General features: G+C 48.5%; 1 protein-coding gene across 1 annotated transcript in view; it reads left to right on the top strand.

Moving 5' to 3' along the window:
- Positions 1-22,082, top strand: part of IGSF3 (immunoglobulin superfamily member 3) — a 147,660-nt gene that overhangs the window by 114,008 nt on the left and 11,570 nt on the right. Inside the window, 1 exon segment of the mRNA XM_006018883.2 lies at positions 18,668-19,078. Coding sequence (XP_006018945.1) covers positions 18,668-19,078 — 411 coding nt within the window.

Below are 22,082 nucleotides of genomic sequence, written 5' to 3'. Positions count from 1 at the left end.
GTCCAAGTCGCTGATGAAGATATTGAAGAGTATCAGTCCAAGGACTGAGCCCTGCGGGACCCCACTGCCCACACCCTTCCAGGTCGATACCGACCTATCCACTATGACTCTCTGGGTGCGACCGTCTAGCCAAATCGCCACCCACCGGACCGTGTAATCATCCAAGTCACAGCCTCTTAACTTGTTCACCAGTATGGTGCGGGATACCGTATCGAAGGCCTTCCTGAAGTCTAAGTATACGACATCAACCCCTACTCCTGCGTCCAGGCATTTTGTAACCTGGTCATAAAAAGAGACTAGATTAATCAGGCATGATCTACCTGCTACGAACCCGTGCTAGTTCCCCCTCAGCATAATTTGTCCTGCCAGGCTCTCGCAAATGTGAGCCTTAATTATTTTTTCGAAGACTTTGCCTAGGATGGAGGTGAGACTGACTGGCCTATAGTTGCCTGGATCCTCCTTCCTCTCCTTCTTGAAAATGGGGACCACATTGGCCCTTTTCCAGTCCTCCGGGACCTGGCCCATGCGCCATGAGCGTTCAAATATTCCCACCAGTGGCTGGGCAATGACGTCAGCCAGTGCCTTCAGTACCCTCGGATGGAGCTCATCCGGGCCTGCTGACTTAAAGGCATCCAGTTCCTCCAAGTGCCTCTGCACCATCTCAGGGTCTACGCATGGCAGTCTGGTGCCTTGCTGCTGCCTCTCTACAATCCCAGTGAGAGACTTGTCCTGCCCCTCACTTAGGAACACTGAGGCAAAGAACTCATTGAGGAGTTCAGCCTTGTCCCCCTGTCCATCACCAATTGCTTCTGCCCATTTAGTAGGGGTCCTATTCCCCCCTGGGCCTTCCTTTTCCTCCCTATGTATCCAAAAAACAATATTTTGTTATCCTTTACTTGGGATGCCATCCTCAGCTCCATAGTAGCTTTGGCCTGTCTAACTGCCTCCCTACAAGTGCGAGCAGAGGAGGTATACTCCTCTTTGGTAATCTCTCCCCGTTTCCACTTTTTATATGCTCCCCTTTTAGTCCGCAGGCTGCCCTGGATTTCTCTGGTCAGCCAAGGAAGCCTCCTGGCCCCTTTCCCTCTTTTTCCTCGCATCGGGATCGTCTCCCTCTGTGCCCGAAGGATCATTTCCTTAAGGCACAGCCACCCTTCCTGGGCTCCCATCTCTTCAAAACTCTTACTCTGCAGTGCGTCCTTGACTAATCTCCTGAGTTCATTGAAATCAGCTTTCCTAAAGTCTAGCACTTTCACCCTACTAGTTATGCTAGTATAATACGCTTCTCTGTAATTCAGCTGTAGATGTAAGAGAAAGCCCAGCTAATGCCTTCCGGGAAGAGAATCCCTCTGTCAGAGTAAAGGGTGGGGCAATTCAAAGGCCATTTGGAGGCTTGCATGCCAGAGCATCCTCCTTTTCCTCAACACAAGGCACCATTAACAGTTGTATGAGAGGTGTGTCTGTGACTTGTGTCCCACCCTTCCTCTTAACCTACAGGAGCCCTGAACTCTTCTTGGCCAGCTGCCTCTATACAAGCCTTAGCTTTTCCTCTGATGATGAGCCTTTGTGGCTTGGCAGCCCTTTTAGGAGATGGAGGGTGTGTCCCTTCTCTATTTCTACTCTCTCTGAGCTTCCAATGATAGTTTTGTGCTCTCTTGCATTTCATTTCCCTGCCCTAGGCAACCTCTCAGACACGATGCACAGAAAATCTCCTTAAACGCTGCCTGGAGCAGTCCTGTCTTGTGCTATGATTCCATTAGCTGGTTGGGTGATCTCTGTAGAAACCTAAGGGCAGCAAGAACTGGTACAGGTGACACAGCAGTGGACCAGTATCACTGCCTGGTGGTAATGGGATTGCCAATGTTGATGAATGGTCTGGCATTTCCCCTTTGTCATACAGGCAGGTTAAGACACTCGATGCCTCCAGTAAAAGAAATCAAAGGGGCCTAGCTGTGTAACAGAATCTGTTGCTTTTCACTTTTTAGTTCAAATCCAATCTGGATCTGTTAGACAGGGGCCTGGCCTTGAATGACCCAGTACAGATCCAATAAGGCAGTTCCAGTGTCCTGACCATGTTGCTAGGACTCCCAATTCTCAAAGACTTCTTTTGTTTCCTGTTTGCTGAGTACATTATACTGAGGATGGGAAAGAACAATAGAGCTAAGACCCAATTCATATCAGCCCCTTCCTCAAAGCCAACATGTGGCTTAACTGTTGGCTCTGGAGCTCTGTCAGAACTTAAAGTAAGACCTGAATGCATGCAATGGACTTTATTTCCAACTCTACCTTTGTTTGGACATGTCCTATTGCCACTGCATCTTGCCTGCCGTTGAAACAAGGGCTCTCTCCCCCAGAGGCAGAGCCTGTGAGCTGCTTGCTCTCTCTCTCTCTCCATTCTCGGACACCATCTTTTCCTTTTCACACTCATAGCCAAGGGATGACTCTAGCTCCTTGCAGCTGGGAAGGTGATGCTGGGTGACCCCCCCCAGTCAGCATTGCCATGCTGTCCAGCAGATCAGATGCATCCCTAGGGAGCCCATGCCCAGAACTTCTGTTGCACCTGAATCCCTCCAGGTGGAGGAGAGTAGGGTTCTGAGGTTCTTCTTGAACACCAACGATGTTCCTACTATCTGACAACATTTCACGCTGGACTGATCTCTTGGCTCAGTCAGAAATGCTGGGTCAGTTGGCATGAGATGGGGAAAACCCTCCCCTGCACTGCTTCCTACAGCTCTGAAGGTGAAGTTTGTCCAGACCTGGTTTTCTGCTTGCAGGAGCGGGAGAGACGAGTGGGTAAAATTAGAGGCGTGTGCTGTAGGTCTGAGGTGGGGTGAAGTGAGGCAAGACTCTGGCTAGATGCAAGGAGATCTTCTTCTGTTCCCATTGTCTTGTTAACTTTCTCTTCCTGCCAAATGGTTTTTTTTGAGTCATGGGCTGTTGAGGAGTGCCGCATTTCTAAGCAGCTTGCAGATGTGATATGTTTGCAAGTGTTAGGCAAGGACAGCAGACCTTCTCTGGGAGTCGAGCACATGAGGGGTGGCTGTGCTGCAGACTGTACAGATGAGGACATTTGAATGCGATTCTTGGCATGAAGGTTTACAGTAGCTTGATGTCAGTATTGGCATTTTCACAGGCCTGGGTGCATAACTGCACCTACGTTTCTTCTGCAGCTCATGGATGAGGTGTTTTTTAAGAACCTGAGCATCAAGAAATGTTTCATAGTACAGATTCATAAAAAAATCCAGATTTTCCCACAGCTTTAGGATTCATAGAATCATAGAAAAGTAGAGCTGGAAGAGACCTCTGGAGGTCATCTAGTCCAACCCCCTACCTGGAGCAGGATCATTCCTATCCAGACCATCCCATACAAATCTTGTCTTACCTGTTTATAAAATTTTGCACTCACCCCTGCCACAAGTAATGCACTCAAGAGATCCAAGGAAGAGGGAAGGGCCCCCCTTTCCCCCCTGCTACAGAGGAAAGCACAACCCCCCACCGTCTGCATCAATATGACCATGGGTTAAATTCCTTCCTGATCCCAAGTGTGACAAACAGTCTGACCTTGAGCAGAGGTGCAAGATCGTCTAGCATGAGCCTCCAGGCTTAAGTTCCAGCAGGAGCATTTGCACACTCTAGTCAGGAGTGTGCAAACTGGGGGCACGTTGCAGCCAAGCCCCAATGCTTCTGAGGAAGCCAAAAGAAAAATAATTTAAAAACCCTGATATACCTGGCAGCAGAAAGGTTGACGGGGGCGGGGGACTGTATGCTACAGACCCCTAGTTTAGGTGAAAAGCAGAAGTACACGCTGCTATCAATCCATCTGCAGTTGACAGACTGACCTCACAATGAAAGTGATGATAGAGCACTATTGCTGGGGCGAGCTGAATGCAGAGGTCACAAGAATCCAAAATCATTAATGGTCTCCCTTTACTCCTGACATCTGCACATGCCCTTCGCACCGCTTTACTGGGGACAGAGGCTTTGATAAGTGTGGGCCATTAGCTGCTAGTAAAGGTACAACAGCCTCTTCTTCCACAGATGGATGAATTGATTTTTCCCCTCCTTCCCCCCCACCCCATGTCATTCTTGTCTCTTGCCCTTCCCAGCCTCCTGTCCACCCCCAACTCCTGCAAATTCCTGTCTGCTTTTTCGTGACTAATCCTGTAGCAGGCACAGGAGGAAGAGCTGCAATCACCTCTGTAAATTTCCCCCCTTCTTGGGTTTTGACAGTAATGAACAGTGGAAAGGGAAGTGTGCGTGTGTGAAGGGGGTTGGGGGTATGATGATAACACAGCTGACTCCAGGAGTCCCGGGCTCCTTGCTGCTTTCCCGAGCCTGGCCCTGACAGATTGATTGACCTGGAAGCCATTGAGCAAACAAGACAGCCAGGCTCTTCATTAGAGCATTAATTAGCAACCAGGAGCTCTCTGGAGGCTGCTTCATAAAGTTTGGTTTATTAGGAGCTGTCAGGCTGAAACCATCAGTGGGGAGGGGAGCCTGTTCTGGGCTGCGTGAAAGAAGAGGGAAGCCAGCCTCTTAGTGTTACTTGGAGATCCAGCTCCTGCTGGTGAGCAGTGCTTCCTTTCTCATGGAGTCCTGGAACAGTGTAGGAATGAAGCGCTCTATCAGTGTCGTAGCGCTAGGGACGGTCACCTTCACCATCACTACAGCCTGGCACCTTCAGGCAAGGCCAAAAAGAGAGGGAGAAACAGTAAGGGAGAAGGGTTGGAGCGTATCCCTGGTTGCAAGGGCTGCATTTGGGGCCCCTTCCCCTTCTCTCTAAGAAGGCAGGGCAGAGACAGCTCATGCCGCTGAGAGGCAGCTTTTGAGAAGTGATGGTGCTGACTTGCCACTTGGTGAAGTGGCAGAGGGCAGTGGTTGTGATAAGAGAAGTGGTTGAGATGCACCCCCTCTTCAGTCAGGAATTAATAACAAGCTGTAGTCATTACTGCGAAGCCAGTGCACAGATCCCCCCCCAGAAGCAGTCTAGGCACCACTTCCTTTCAGGGCTGGAGGCAGATCTGCCTGTCCTCTCAACTCCGCAAACCTCAGCTGACAAATACTAAGTGAAGTGCAGAGTGGGGTGCAAGAAGGAACAACACGATCACTGCAGGAGTACGCTTCCACGGGGGGGAGACAGAGCCACGAGGGAATATTGTATTTAAGCCAATTGCCAGGGCACCTAAGCAGTGGGAGTCTTACTCCATAGCTATGTTCACATGCTGTGGATTATTCATGATGGCTTTCCCAGTTGTGCTGTGCCTCTTCTCTGTGATCCTCCTGCTCCAGCAATGTTTTCTTTATGCTTGTGTAAGGGAGATATTACTTGCCACAGGCTCCCAGAAGGATACTTAGTTTTCTTGGCTTTCTTAGTTGGAGGTCCAAGCCTGGGGTAAGCTTTCAGAACAATATCCTAGACACTTGAACCAGGCCTGTTTGCTGCCCACAATGCCTGACAGAAGGGTAAAGGGGGAAGCAAGGCTGGTGGTATGAATAGTGCCCCTCTCAGATCCAGGTGGGATGCCATCTTCCTTCTGCCATGGACTCTTATTTAAATCCTGCTGTGCACAGAGCTATCTCTTCCCCATTTTTAGCCCCTTTCTTCCAAAAAGCTGCATATAACATGGCTTGTGTGCAGTAGAGCACAGATTTGGTGGTGAGGGGGTTAAAGCAATCTGTGCGGCAACCTCCCCCTGCCTTCTGGAGGCCAGGACTTCAGGCTGGGGAAAGAGGCTGATTAATGGCAACTGTAACAATGCTACAGCCTTCTCTCTGCTGGAGGCTCAGAGACTTGCTCCTTTCCCTTAATCACTGAGCTCATAAAACCTCCTGCCCAGCCTCAGAGCTGCAGCTTCCCAATGACCTTCAACTCTTTTAAAAGCCAAAATACAGCAGCTCAGGTGCTTTGTGACCCAGGACTGCACCTTATTACAGACACTGGTATGGGAACAAATTTACTGCCCTTATAAGCAGAACAAAAGGGTGTTATTTTTGGCAGAGGGTGTTGTGTTTTCTTCCATGTCCCTCATCTCCTACTGCAAGCACAGCCCTCCCAGCCTGTGTTCCCTGGTGGACTTCTGCTCCCAGGCTGCTCATGCCATCTGGAGCTGCTTTCTTTTCCTGGCTTGCTCTCAGATTTAGCTCTTCTCTCTGGGCTGAGGCTCCTAATGGCCTTTCCCTACCCTGAGCCACCCAGTCCTGTTTTGCTGTATCCTAACCTGCTACCCCACACCCCAATACAGTCATTTTCTCAGCTGCACCTCTGGAACCTCTTCTCGCCTCCTGCAGATGCATCCTGTGGGGTATGTGACAAGAGACTTCACTTTGCACTTACAGGTAAGGGAACAAGTTCTGCCAGCAGATGCAGAAGTAAAGGTGGGGTGGCCAAGAAGCTGGTGCATAGGAGACAGGGTTTCTATATCTAACTCTGCCATTGGCCACATGATTTTCAGTGCCTCCTTTTCCCTCTCTGCAAAATGGGCGTAACAGTATTTGCCTCGTGCAGATATGCCAGGGAAAATGTTGTGCAAGAGTGAGGTATGATAGTATTCTGATTAGTAGTGACAATTTGCAGGGCTGCCACTGACTAGAGAAGGGACCTGGGAAATATGCACACAGACAAAATTTGACTTGAAAGCTTCTAATGTATTGGGAAGGGTCCAGGATATTTTTGTGCAGGGAAGCAAGTTTTTGGGGGTGGAGGAACCCCATGCTGTGTGACAGTGCTCCATGCCCTACTTGGCTTATGGCAGGAAGTCTAGTTCATCTGGTGCTTATTTGGACATCAATTAAGGATTTCTGCAGGGTTGGATTCTACCTCTTGATTCAGTGCTGCTCTCTTCCCCGCTCGTGTTGACTTTCCTTGCTGCTATTTAAACAACAGAGCAGGGGGTTGTCATTCATTTAGACTATTTCTCTGTTGCCTCTCACTGCTATCTAATGAGTACTTTCTTCCCCTCTTCCTTGCAGGTTGTACTTAGAGAGCCAGAATCCTTTCCTCAGTTAGCCCCACTTCTCACAGGCTTTGCATGTTGAATTTGTCTAAGTTCATCTTGCATTTCTTCCTTCCATGCCCTTCATCCTCCTTCTTGCTCCCCCATTTATTCCCATGGCTTTTAGAAGGTTACACACGTAATGATATTTGACACTGTCCATCCTCAAAGGGTTTTTGTTTTTATTTGGTTTGTTTTTTTCCCCACAAACATTAATCCTTGACACTCATCACCTGGTATAAGGTAAAGCTCACCCCTGTTTTTAAGACAGGCAAAGAGGTAGTGAGGTTGTGATATGTTAAAATGCCCCCCATGAAGGTAGTGGCAGTGGGAAATATACTCATTAGCCCTGAGTCTCAGGCTGTCTTTGTAAACCTGAAGTTACACAGCTGACTTGCCCCCTACCCATAATGTTGTTATTGGGAAGAGCTCTCTCCCTTCACATCTGCTCCCCGGTGTCTGCACTGTAGACCTGCATCTTCTTTTCTATTTACTGTCTCACCTGGAATGTTCCCCACAGATAGGAACCATCACCATAGCTGCTCTTCTTCTGCACAGGCAAGCTGTGTGTATTTACCCTCTCCTGGAGGTCAGCGTCGAGCATCCAGACAGAACAATAACCCCACATGGGACGCTGTAAATCACCAGTGTATAGCTTCCCGGAGTATTGACTGAACTGATTTGGTTTGGTGGTCTCTCCTGGGCTTGCATGTGGGCAGTGCCTCAGGTGGCACTGAGTCCAGGTTGTATAAAAATAGGTACGTCAACTCAGGTTTCCATACCTGTTGGTGTAAATATGAATTTAGAAGCTTAATTTTAGACACCTCTCTCTTTTTTTTTTTTTTATTCTCATCCTCCATTTTATTCAGTACAGCAAGATGGCTAATTCAGAGGACCCTTGCATGGTATTTCCTGGGTTTCCATAGGTTCCTTTCTGAGAAACCTATCGTGGGGAGGTGCATGCCTGTAGGTATATGTTACATGCTGGAGATGCCTCCATAAATGAGCTGCTGAGATAATAAAATGCGGGGAACTTGGATGGAAGCACAGGAGACCTTGCAGTCTCATCAGGGCTGAAGTGAGGATCTGCCTAGGTACCCAAAACTCCTCAGTTATTTGTGTAATGCTAAGGTGTTTTCTCACTACAGTAACAGCTTTTACTGTCAATCCAACTCAGCCAGGTGAAGCCACATTAAAAGGCATCTGCTGGAATTGCATGCGTTTGCAAATCAAAGCACAGTTATAGCAAGCAGCCAGTTACACGACTTAGAATCACAGTCTCATAGAAAACTAGGGCTGGAAGGGACCCCAGGAGGGCATCTAGTCCAACCCCCTGCTCAAAGCAGGACCAGCCCCAACTAGATCATCCCAGTCAAAGCTTTGTCTAGCCAGGTCTTAAAAACCTCCAAGGATGGAGAGTCCACCACCTCTCAAGGGAACCTGTTCCAGTGCTTCACCACCCTCCTAATGAGAAAATTCTTCCTAATATCCAACTTAAACCTCCCTTGCTGCAACTTGAGACCATCACTCCTTGTTCTGTCATCTGTCACCACTGGGAACAATCTAGCCTAGCTCCATCTTCTTCAGAACCACTCTTCAGGTAATTAAAGGGCTGCCAATAAAGAAGAGGGAAAGTATGAGTCACCTGAATGTACGTGCACATGAAAGTGCTTGCGAGTGTACATGTACACTCAGGTGATGGGGCACCCTTTTGGATTCCCGTTAGGATTGTGGGTATCAAGGGAGACTCTCTCAAATGAAATCAGGGAGTTGGTTTGTTGGGGGGGGCAGGTCTCAGAGTCAGAGAAGTGGGGCTGGAAGGGACCTCCAGAGGTCATTTAATCCAACCCCCTGCCTGAGGCAGGATCATCTTTATCCAAACCATACCAAACAACCCATAATCTAAACTCTGCATAAGAATAGTGTCAAACCTGTCACAACATAGACCTGACACCTTAACCTGCCACAAGTAAAGCAGGGGAACCACAACAACCAATGTTGTGCTTCTATAAAATGTTATCAATATGTGCTCAGGAGGTCCCAGGTAGAAGGCCATGCCCCCTGCTGCAGAGGAAGGCAAAAATGCCCATAATCTGTACCCATCTGACTATGGGGTAAAATTCTTTCCTGACCCCAAATATGGCGATCAGTCTGCCCCTGAGCATTGTGGCAAGACCGTCTAGCCAGGAACCTCCTAGCAGGAGCGTTGGTAAACCCCAGGCAAAGTTCCCAGCCGGGGCTGTAGCCAATACCCAGTGCCTCCAGAAAGACTTAAAAACAAGAGGCAGATGCAAGGGCAACCAGCAAAACCCAGGAGTATGGGAAATGCCCATGGTAGAACATAGGCATAGCTATGCCTAGACCATCATTGACCAGTGGCTGTCCAACCCCTTCTTGAACACCTTCCCTAGACAGTTGATTCTACTGCCTCCCTTTTCTAACAGTGAAGACGTTTTTCTGGATATCCAACCTAAACTTTGCTGCGACTTCAAGCCATTGGTCTGTGTCATCTTCTCTGCAGCAAGAGAGAAAAGGTGCTTTCCCTCTTCTTTATTGGCAGCCCTTTAAGTATTTGAAGGCTGCTATCATGTCCCTTCTTAAGCACCTTTTCTCCAAGGTGAACATGCCTAGCTCCTTCAGCCTAGTTCCTCATATGACTTTCCTTTCCATGGCATTAAATGGACCCTCTGGACCCTCTCTAACTTCCTGCCTCTGGACCCTCCCTAACGTCTCCATGTCCTTTTTAAAATGTGGAGCCTAGACCTGCACACAGTACTCCAGATGAAGCCTGACCAGTGCTGAGTAGATCAGTGCTATCCCCTTCCGTGTCTTGCACCTAATGCTTGCTTGTCTTGATGCTTTGAGAGGGAGTGGGGAGTGCCACATGTGCACATGTTTTTAACTTGCCCTTTCCATAGATTTGAATTATTTTTTCAGTTGTGCCAGCACTGTATTTGAAGTCTTTTTAATGAGCCATTGATTAACTAGCTCAGTGTGCAATTTTTTTATCTTATTTTAATTCTCTGTCTGCTGCTTGATGCAGAGTCTCTCTTCCAGCTTTTCCATCTCCATATTTTAATTTACAAGTGATCAGTGAGCCGTATATTATTTTCTGACGGCGGATACAGCTTGTGCTGGCAATCTTTTCCCATGGCCTTTATGTTAGAGTTATTTCAGGTTTTGACATGACGCGAAGGCTTCTGTTTTTAGCTTTGTTTTTTTTGGAGGTTTTTTGGTTTGTTTTTTTTTAACTTTGTGTCAATTTCTCAAACTATTTTGTCCTCAACTTTTAATGTTTGGCGACTGCTTCCCTCCAGAAAAGTTCAGCTTCTGCTTTTCTAGGAACCTTCTGTTTTTCCAGACAGGATTGACTGAGGCATTCACTGATCAGAGAATGTGTAGCAGCTCATCCAGTGCCGTGATCACTGCATTCTTGCCACTCTTTGCACTTGACCCTTGGCCTCCTCTATACTGCCAGGCACATGTTGTCTTGGTTTTATAAAGGTGAAAAAACCCTTTCTAGCTCACCTTTTTCAGACCTCGTCAAGGCAAACAATAAAAGTTGTTTACTGTCCGATAGCTGTTTAGTGATCTCTGTGAAGTGTGTGGAGGATGTCAGTCTGTTTCCCCACGGAATAGATGTCCACATCCTGTGTAAATGGAAAGCTGGTAGTCAGTTATCCACTGTGCATGCTTGTGTGTATATGTGTGTGCACATGTGTATCACACGCATAAACTATAATCCACTGTGTAGCTTTGGGATCTATCTTGAACATAGGGCTGGGCAGCAGTTCTGCAGGATCCCTGGTGGGTTGGGGAGGATAGCAGGCTAGCCAAAAGTGAAGGCTGTTTCCGTCTTTTCGACTGCAACTTACTTTCAGTCACAGCTGTAAAGGCAGCCCTCTCACCCAATAGGTGAAGAGGAAGTCCTTCCATCACTCTTGAGGGCATCCTTCTGGACAAGCTATGAGTGGGCTCTGGAAGAAACTCCAGCACACTCTCGTGGAGAGATGGCCCAAGCCATCATGGAACCAAGAAGTAGATCTGAGGTGTGGGACACAGGGGATGGGTCTTGGAATATCAGTAATATGCCTGTCCCCAATATTGTGAGTGCTTTTCAAGGCCTCTGGAACTGAAAGAGGCCTTCACAGATAGTGCAAGGATTTTTGCTCTGGACTTTACTGGTTCTGCTGGATTTTTCAGGGTTATGATGGGCTTTGGGAAGGGCAGAGAGAGAGAGTTATTTCACTTTTCGACAGTTCTGCAGCAAAGACCCGAGAGAGAGGACTTTTAACTAAAATTTCCCAAATGGTAGCATAATGTTTTGTATAATGGAAAACAGTTCATTTCTGAGAGACTAACAGTGCTTATGTCTGTATTTAATGGTGCAAAGCAGAGGTGTGGGTAGCTGGGGATCTGATCTTGTGGTAAGCCTGGTATGTACATATGTATTTAAGTATCTTACTTGTATGGCTACATTGGGCAGGCAGTAAGGTTTCCAGAGTGTATCATCTGGTGGGGGCAAACTGTTTTAGGCATGTCAGTTGGTCTTGAGTGTCTCTCTCTTTCTCTCAAGTGAGTGGAGTACATTTGTCCATCCTAGGATTGTTTCCGACAGGTCTGGGAGCATTCCAGCCATTCTGCCTTTGCGATTGCGAGTATTATATGTGCTGCATACGTGGGAGCACTGGTCCGTTGTGGGGGATAAGACTTATGAGCATCCCGGTTAGAGGAAATATTAAAGCTTAATTGAATAACTGAGCTGCAGGGGAGATGGTCAACTCCAGTTGCTCCTACCAACCCAGGGCCATTGAGAGGGACAGCATGAAACCCACAAATGCAGCATCAGTGGGGGTAGGTGAAGATGGCCTGCCTATGGAATACCAATGCTGATTCTGTCAGTAGGGAGGGATGCATCTCCTGTGCAGCACAGGGTGGTGGGTGCTAAACTCACCACCTCCACAGGGGAGAATGCTGCTAAGAGAATGGTTCTGAAACCAGCATTGCTGAAAGCCAGAATTGTTGGTCAAGCTACTTTCTACAGGGGTTCGGTTTCCTACAGGAGAGGTAGCAATGGAGTGATTCCCTGAAAGAGTTAATGCCACCTTACTTTTCCAAGGAGCTGCTCTCCCCAGTAATTCAATCATGTTGGCCTGTTTGCAGGCAATAATTCATTGTTATAGGAACACTACAGCAAAGTGACAAGTTAATAATGGCAGTAATAATAGCAGGCAGAGCCTAATGCTATTTCCCGTGCTCATGCTTTCATTGCACAAGCCATCCTCCCATGTTGGCTAATGCAATTTGTAGCAGTGCTAATCCAGTTTCTGCAGGAATTGTGTTCTATTAAAAGAGAATAACAGGAGCAGGAGCTGAGATGCCATGTTCCCAGGATCTCGAGGGAGCTTGCCCTGGTATTGAAATCTCTGCCTTCGCTTCATTGTGATTTTTATTTGATGCTCAACCCTTGAAGAAGCTCCTTCTGAACTCTCAGCTCTTCCTCGCTCCCTCCTCCTTCCAACAGAACTGCTTCCTGTCCCCACCCTCTTCCACAAAGTGCCTCAACCTGCCCATCCCCTTCTGCTGCCAGACCCATCATTTACCCTTTTCTGATCCCTGCTCATTTGTATTGCCCTGTCAGCTATCCCAGTGGATTTCCATCCTATCAACTAATCAGTCCATCTGCCTGTCTGCTGCCTGTTCTGAGGCAAGAACTATCTGTTCCATATGTGGCTCCCATTGCTACAGGATCTGACCTCCTGGACTTTTAGGCATCTCTGCTTGTCAGGTAGAGGAATCCTCCTTCCCAAAATGGGAGACAATGAGTGACCTGTCCAAGTTTGTAGCAGGACAGAGAATAGAACCAGGACTCTTGAGTCCCAAAATGCCCCCTGAATTGACTAGTTCACTGGAGGGAGGAGGACGACTCAATTAGGAAAGTGTGACTATGGCACTGTCTGCAGCATCAGCAAAGGAGGCAATGAGAGTTCTTCCAAGCCTTGGGCACAAGGACTCCTTGAGCCCCCGCAGATCTGGGAGCCCCCTTAGTGTGACTACTGTCTCACCTGCCTTGAATCTCAGTCTTTCCTTGGGAGCAGTGCATCTCCAAGCCCATTCCTTCTCCCTGGGGTCTCTGGGAGGCAGTTCACAGCCCATGTGCTTCCCCAGCCCTCTTCATCAGCTTTGGGGCCCGACAGGCCATATGTCTGACTGTCACCCTTTGTGATGGGCTAGCTAGCACTCCCAGGAGAGACCTAGCTCCACAAACAATCCTATTTGTAATAATTTAATCATGAGCCCCTGGGGCATTAGAAACGTGAGTTTGTGCAATTGCATTTCTATTGGTGGCCCAACCTTGTATGAGCATGTACAGCACAATTTCCCTTTGTTTTTTGTTTTGTTTTTCCTCCTCTTCTCTTCCCCTTTTCTCTCTCACATCAAAACAGCTAAATTCTGTCAGAGGCTTTAGAAACTAGGGCAATCGCTGGGGAAACCGTGTAATATTTCATAAGTTCTCTCCAGGAGAGACTGTTTGAAGGAGCACTCCCGAGAGGGTGAGAAGCTTCAAAGTGGGACAAGGCAGCCCTTGACTTCTTTCCTTCCCCTCCCCACGTGGGTGAGAGACTTCCTGTGGGACTCCCTGGGCTGGCCTTGGTACTACAACACATTTCTTTTACCAACGCACCCTTCATCCCCACTCCAGGACCATGCATATGTTTGCATTTCTTAGCTGAATTCCCCTCCAGTTTCTTTAAACGAGGATGCCTCTTTGTGGGTGTCTTCAGCACCACTAATTATCGTGGTCCCTAAACTTTTGGAAGAAAAGCAGCCTCCTTCATACATGCAGCATGCCCTGATCGGGAATCTGCCATTAAGTTTTCTTAGCCTACAACAAAAGCTTCAAGGAAAAGGATGTAAGCAGGTTAATAAAGACTTCCCTGGTTTGTGACCTCCTTTGAGACACATTTATCTGTGGGTCTTAAAGTGCTTTACCCAGGCAGGTGTGCTGTACCCCTGGTTTGAGGAATGGGAGTTAAGTGGTTAACTTAATGCAAAATTAGTAGAAAAGTTGTGAATTGAATCACCTCTCTCTGTAATCACTAGACTCCCTGCCTCCAGAAACTTACTTACCCTGGTATAGTTGTGCCTGTATCAATTATGTAGTGGCTTCAAGTAAAGGAGTGATTTCCCCCCCCCCCCCTGTTCTGTGGTGCGAGCTTATGGTACATCTGCAGTTACACTACCTAGTGCTCTGATCTGTCTAGTTAACCAAGCTAAGCAGACTCAGAGCTAGTCCTGTCACACTGAGAAGAGTTAGGCAGGTGTCTCAGGGCAAGGTGGCTTCCTGGTGAGTTGCCACTGAAGCAATGGCCTCAGATGGAATCAGTGAAAGGATGCTGGGTGCATCAGTCTCTTGAACAAACCCCTCAGCCAAATGCTGCCCCTTTGTGTTTATACAAGTCCCTCTGGCATAGTTGTGACAAGAGTAGGCACGTTTGGCCTAGTGTCCTGGCCAAATTCCATCTATTTAACCTTCCCCAGCTCCTCTTGCAAGCTGAGTTGGATAGGGTTACTGCTGCGTGGTCCTATAGTGTTTCTTTATGCTGTTAGCCCTTACGTTAACTCCACACCAGAACCGAATGGGAGCATATCTGATCAAACACAACTGCACTTAATTCGCACATCACATGCTTTGCGTTGTTGTGCCAGCCAATGGTGGTTATGCTAGCAGAATTGGATTTACCATGATACATGTAAAATGGTTTCCTTGCCAGTGTAACTGGTGCCCTGGAGTCATATATGCAACCAGGATTAGTGTGTGAGGGCATCTGTCCTCTTTCCTCATGCCCTCCAGGGAATTAGGAAACATTGCGGAGATTATTTGGTGTTTGCAGATAATGCATACAATGACACGCACATCCCTACACTTGTTTTCAAGCAGATGTTCTGGGGCCTATTACAAGAGCTTTGGTCTCTTGACAGCTTATCAGAGAGTGCCATGTGGTTGTCTCTTCCTAGCACACTCGTAACTGGTGCGGTTTCACAGTACGATGCAGCATAGCCCCAGGGAGACTGCCTCACCTTTGAATTTGAGATCCAAACTCTCTGTTGGCTTCCTATTCAGGCACATCACCCTCTGAAGGCAGGAGGGGGCCAGTATTTGAAGATTTCAGGGGTTAGCATGTGAAATGTACCCACAGCTTGCACCCACAGCTCACCTACTACACCAGCTGGAGCACAAGCTGGAGCCCATGCAACTTCAGTGACACACAGAAATGGGGAAAGATGAACTGTAAAGCTTCAATGGAAACAACAAAAGCCCATTCTGTATTGAAATAGCCTCTCCCTTACCTCCACATCTGAAAGAGCCAGAACTCCACAGTGCTCTGGACCATCATCTTCCAATCTACTCTGTCAGCTGTTGCAGAGCTGCGGCCATTAGAAAAGTATTTTGGGTACAAAAGGCACCCTGTGGATCTTGCCTTCTGCGCACCTGTGGCAGGTGCAATCCTTCAGTAACACCCCGTAGTGCTTTCTGTTTATGCATACCAGAGAGCATAGTGGGGAGATGTCATATCCTGCACCAGAGATTGAACTGAGCTGTTGCTGTTGTCTGATACCAGAAACATGTGGAGGGAAGCGCTCAGCCTATGGTGTGTACAGCTTCTAGGTTTCTGGGACAAAAGCAGAGTTGGTGCTTTCCAAGGGCATGCCTAAACTAGGAAAACAGGTCATGTGAGATTAGATAACAAGTATGTCTTTGAACCCAGGTGTTTCCTAACCTAAAGGAGGCTTGGTGTGTGAGACATTGTTGCAGGCTGCACATACTCCATCAAAGACGAGTCCTTGTAATTTCCGAACGCGTGCCAGGTGATCAAACTCTGAGCAGCTTTGGAAACTGTAGAGGCTGCAAGGATCAGATGGGCTTGTGGGACAATGAGATGATGTGGTGATACAAACTTCTAAGCCTTGCCTATGCTCTTGCTGCCAAGGGTGAAGTTAAGCTCTTGGGCCTCTGACAATATAAGGGTCAGACTTTTGCCAGAATAGGCCAGGCCCTAGAAAAGGGACATGGTTGTGGAGCAGCAGGTACAATCATTGTGGTGTTTCCCAATGCTTGGTAGTGTCAGGGTACCCATGTGCATACCTGCCTATGGTCCAGGAGTGGAATAAGTCCTGCAGGCACTGCATATGCAGGACCCACGTCTGTTACCCAGAAGTACCGGGTTTTAAAACATCCCGTGTCTGTCTACCCAATTGTTCTCATCTCCTTGAAATGCTGTAATATGGGAAGAAAATTGGGAGGGATTCTTAAACCTCTCTCTCCTCCTTTCCATGTTGCTAGATATAGCTACAGAATATATGCTCAGAGTATGTCTGCATATAGACAAGAGTATAACCCCACTGTGCACACAGCATGGGTATATGGTGCATTTTAATAGATATAGGCTACTAACTTAGCATATACAGTCACTATAGCAACTGAGGTTTCCTTAGCAACAGTTGCAGAAAATAATCCAGTACCAATTAAAAATAAACTGTTTGGGAAGGGGGGCACTGGGGGAGAAATAGAGCTACTGAGTATTGCCTTCCCTTTTTATTGTTTTTTTTTTATCCCAGGGAGTTGGAGGACTGGAGAAGGCTCAGAATAACCATTTTTCCCCTGAAATGAATCAAAGCAGTGTAGTGGGTTTGAGTGCAACCTGTTTGGTGTCTCAGGCTATTGCCCCAAAATGGGCAAGGGGCAGGGGAGGTGCAAGGGGGTTAGGAAGAACACAACAGTGTGAGCCTAAAGCTTCCTGTTAAGTTCAGGTCCCCAAAGAGCAAAGCCAGGAGTTTCTCCCCTGCCCTCCACGCCCCCTCTCAGCATGCATACCCTGGTATCTAGCCTTTATTAGCATACTGATTAAAGCCAAAGGCAATACAGGCTTCAGGGGAACTTTTAATGTGTTACCAAGATGCATATCCTCAGATGCTAGATTAGAGCAGAAAAGCGTCACTGTCAAGGGAGCCTCTTTCTTGCATTTGATGCCATTGATCTGGGCCTCTTCTCTCCTTGGCCTCCTCCACACATCAGAGACACACTCTGCTTGGCTGGCAGGCATTGGGGAGTGGAGAATGCAATGAACTTTTGAAGTAAATTGTAAGGCAAAATAAGGTACTCCTCTCTCTTCAGCAATAGAGAAGCAGCACCATCGTATTCTGGTGAATAGAGCTTGTGGGACAAATTGTCAGGTGTATAAAACTGCATAGCTGCCTGGACAGGGATGGAACCCAGCAAATCCCTTCCTGTATTTCTCTAGTATCTCCCATCCCCGAAGTGCTTTATAAATGTCATAAATAGAGTTGCCGGCTCTTATCAGCATGTGTATACTAACTCTATAAGCTGTGTGCATGCTGCCATCCTGCCATGCAGTCCTGAAATCCCCCCTCTTCTGGCGGTTGAGACACGATGGTGTTGTTACATTCCACAACAGCTCTCTACAGCTGTCCAGGAGATGACGAAGGCAATAGAAACTGCAAGTAAAGCTTAGGTAGTGATTGTAATTACCTGAACTGGATCTGGTCTGTAATATCAGTGTCCAGCACTACAACTCTCCTGACTGTTGAGAACTCGATAAAGCTTTTCTCCAGCATTAGGATTACCTGTTATAAAGGATCAGGATCATCGATCTGAGAGATGATGCATCCAGCTGTGGAGTTTACTGGCTCAATGCTGACCGGGCAGTGAAGGAGGTGCCACCAACTTAAAGTACCAACTTGTACCATGACCAGAGAGCTCCAGCCTGAGTACTTATGAGCTTGACCTTGTTCAGTGTATGTACCCTGAGATCTAGTTGGGCCCCCAGTGCAGAAATCTGAGGTAGATCTGATTACCGGCCTTGCACAAAGAGGACATCAGAGTTTTAAACCTGCTCAGGGCAGCCCTAAACACAGTGGCTGCTGTGTTTTCCATGTACCACTGCTTCCATCTCACCTCCTGCCGGGGAGCTTAACTGTTAGAAGCAATGGTGGGAAGCTGAGAGTAGATGAGGTTTCTTTGGCTTGCCCAGTCTAATGTAGCAAGTCTGTGACAGGACTGGGGCTAGAATTGCCAACAGGCAGCCCTGCCATCTTCTAACTAGCACATGTGCCTGCCAGCTCCGTTCCATCTCAGCATCTGTTTCTCAAATGGCACACGTTTAATGTCCCTATGTGTGTGGCTCTTCCCTGTCCAGGATGTCGGATCTCCCTGAGATGGCTGCAGTGGGGTAGGGTCAGCAGCACAGGAGCTTAGGCTAGAACAAGCATAGTTTAATGGTGGAAAAAGTCATTTAGCAGACGTGATGCTGCTAAATGAGCACTGGAGAGCCAGTGTTTGGTGCAACTGCCCTGCTCAGCCGGATGCTTCGCATCTGGATGGATTAAGGTGGGGCCCTTTAATGAGACCTGAGTTTTCTGTGAGAAGCCAGACCTCAAGGGAGGACTCAAGGATACACTGGGGAGGAAGAGGGGACTTGAATTTCCTGTGGATCAAGGGTTTTGTTTAGTTTTGTATGATGTGATCTGAGGCAGAGTGAGTATGACAGTGCATGGGCGGGAGGGTTGTTTCCGTCGTCTCGTAAACCCTGGATTTCTTTCACTGTACTAATAATCTGCCTCCTTCTCTTCCTCTCCCCTGCCTGTCGATCTAGTGACCAAGCTGCAGGTCAGCAAATCAAAGCGGAGCATCACCCTGGTGGAGAACAGGCCCATCCCTCTGAACTGCTCCGTGAAATCCCAGACCAGCCCGGACTCTCACTTTGCTGTGCTGTGGTATGTCCACAAGCCCTCTGATGCCGATGGCAAGCTCATCTTGAAGACCACTCACAGCTCTGCCTTTGAGTACGGCACCTACGCTGAAGAGGAGGGCCTGAGGGGGAGGCTGCAATTTGAGCGGTCTTCCTCTGGCGGGCTTTTCAGCCTTACCGTCCAGCGGGCCGAGGTCAGCGACAGCGGCAGCTACTACTGCCACGTGGAGGAGCAGCTGCTCAGTCCTAACCATGCCTGGTACAAGCTGGCTGAGGAGGTGTCTGGGCGAACCGAAGTCACAATCAAGCAGCCAGGTAACATGCAGCACCCTGGGAGGATGCTGCCAGAGCAGGTCCTGGTGGTGCATGGAAGAAACATACCTCTCACCCCCTCTCACCACAGATCATTTCTCCCAAGAACTCCAGCTGACCCGAACTTCTCCCCACGGGAGAGATTTGAACCAAACCATTCCTTCCATCTCTATCAAGCATTTGTCCCCCCAACTGGGTCCTGTTGCTCCTCCCTCACCTCACAGCAAAAGCTTTGCCCCTTAAGCTGGGAGGGCAAGCTTCCCTTCTCCATTCACCTAGTTGTCCCCCTTCTGACTGTTGGCTGCTGGGTGGCTGCCTGCACCCTGCTCTTGAATGCTGGTATGGGATGTCTCCTCTATTTAGGTTGGGACAGTACACATTTAGCCTCTGACCTGGGCATTTCTGCATATAGGTAATTCATTCTCCTGCCTGTGCAGTGAGATGGTAGATCCAGGGCCTGCTTCCTTCACACCTGGAATGACTGATGCTATCCATGTGCTGGACTGGGCAGAGAGAGAACAAAAGGGGAAAGAAATGGCCATGGAGAGGTTGGGTGGTGTATTGAATGAGTTGAGGACTGCTAAAAGTTGAGTCTCCCTTGCTGAGGCAGACAGCAGGGACTGGCAGCTCTAGCAGGGCAGGTCTTAATGGAGAAGAAATTGAGGATGTTTTTCCATCTCTCAGGCTTTTGATTTGCCTAGGTAAGGTAGTCGGGTTCAGGCTAGGTTTGGCTAGCCCATGACTGAAGTTTGTATGTTCATCTTAACCAGCAGTTTTTGGTTATTTAGCCTGAGCCTCCTTCAGCATGGGTGTGCAGGCCGCCTCCCGATCCCGTCAATGTCGCCATGTGCGAGCTGGGAGCGATATGCGGACCCGTCTTTGCGCACGCGGGCTGTGGCCAGCAGCCCGGGCACGCGGGGTCAGAGGAGACCGTGCGGCGGCAAGGCACGCACGGGCTAGAATTAGTCACAGACGCGTAGTGGTTGATTCAAAGATTATTTACTTACACCCAAGATGGTCGCGGTGTAGGCTGGACAGTTTCCAGGTTCAGCTCCGCTTAAATCCTTGTTGGAGGACTACGACAAATTCGGTTCTTGGGCCCCGGAGTTGTTAAAGCTCCGTGGGTTCGGATCTTGAGTATATAGGATAGGGATACGTCTAGGATTGCGCTCGGCGACGGGGAGAGGCCAGAGGCTGTTTAGACCTCTGTTGCCTTCTTAAGAAATGCGTTGGGTTCGTAAGGATCCACAGCGCTTAGAGATCTTCACGCTCTCCCTCTCTGACTCCAGTTGCTTTCTCTCCAACTGGGGCGAAACCCACCCAAGCTCTTTATACGGCTAGCAAGCCAATTGCTAGCCGCCACGTGTGCATAATTTAACACAAGCCAATAATGGGGCTCGAATTAAAATACAAATGGTGGGGACTCCTTTGCACTGTGCATTTCCTAGGTGCAAAAGAAATGCACCATGCAAAGAAAGCTACAAATTCTCCGTTGCACCGGAGTTCTCCTCTGCAGCAGAGAACTCCACCATGCAAAGAAGCTGCAATTTAACGGGAACATAATTTAGCAGTGCCGAAGCGCGCACACAACAAAAACTCACAACTTTGGGTTGTGACAATGGGGAGGAGGGGTTCTGCAGGAGCAAAGAGGGAGTCTGTTTGAGACATTGTCATGCAGCTGGAGCAGCAACTAGTGGCAAACTGAGTGAGAGCTGAGTGAGTTCATGTACTGGGGGGAAAAGCTCTGCAGATGGCAGAACTTTTTCATGCAGTTTGATTTTACTCTGTCTATATCCCGGCAGGTGTGGGAAGTATGGTCTCTGTTCCCTTGCACTCTGCATAAGAGATGCGAGTAATGAGTTTAATGAGGTGGGTGCCAGGGAGGGAGAAATCTACTCTGCTGGTGGTTTCCATGGCAGAGGGTAGCATTGGCAGAGTTGGGAAATGGAAGAAATAAGGCTGGACTGAATTACATGGGAGACGCATCTCTCTCTACTACACCTCTATGGGCCACAGAGGCTTTTTATTTCTGAGAGATGTTGAAGGTTTGGCCATTTTCCCTAACTATGCCTTGCTCCAGAGGAGTATTATGGGTGCTGCTTTCTCAGAGGAAACTTGCCATGCCCAAACAGATTGCTAGGTGTGGCGTGCACCCTATGTGGGTTAGCTGCCTGCAGCAGGGAAGAACATTCAGGGATTTGGGAGTGGAGGAGGGGGCCAGCAGGGCTGGAAAAGATGCCATAGGTGTGTACAGCTTGCAGTCCTCTCATTCCAGGAGGCTGGGCCTGGGCAGGACGAAGTCTGTTACCCTACAGCAGAGAGAGCCCATCACCAGCTACTCTGCTAGATGGTGCCTTTTTAGTTACATAGGCGTGGGTTAGAGCAGCAGTTGGCATCCTTTTCAGGAAGTGGGATGGATGGCACACTCCAGTTCCAGGCAGACCCTGCCACCGCCACTGTTTCTTTTCCCCTCGACGCAACAGCACAGGGACAGCTCCTGTAGCCGCCACTTTTCTCAACCCATGCTGCTGCAGGGAGACCACTGCTGAAGCCCACCACCACCAAAAGCCCCACGTTTGCAAGCCAAATCAATGGCTTCATGGATTGGATTTGGCCTGAAGGCTGTAGGTTGCCAACCCCTGGGTTAGAGCATATGGCTTGTGGGGTTGGAAGGTCACCAGTCACAGCTGTTGCCAACACTGCACAAATTCTTAGACTGCGGTCTGGAGAAACATAGACTTCAAAGAGTGACTAGGGAGGAGGGGGACTGATGCATGTTGCGGGGGTTCTTGCCAACCACCATGTTTACATCACTTCCGTTTTGCACATTCAGTACTTTGGAAGATCCTTTGGCATGAACTTCTGCTTGGTAGTGTCAAGATGTGTACTGGGTGAAGGAAGCCCAGCCCTGGGTTGCACGGCCAGTTTGCTAGGAGTCTGGGATGCACCTGTTCTGTGTTAAAGAGCTGACTGTAGCCATCCTCTGCATGTCTACAAAGTTGTAGGT

This window comes from Alligator sinensis, unplaced genomic scaffold (assembly GCF_000455745.1).
Source record: "Alligator sinensis unplaced genomic scaffold, ASM45574v1 scaffold19_1, whole genome shotgun sequence".
Classification (NCBI taxonomy): domain Eukaryota; kingdom Metazoa; phylum Chordata; order Crocodylia; family Alligatoridae; genus Alligator; species Alligator sinensis.
The sequence above is the reverse complement of the archived record's forward strand: the minus strand, read 5'-3'. Positions and strand labels throughout refer to the sequence as shown.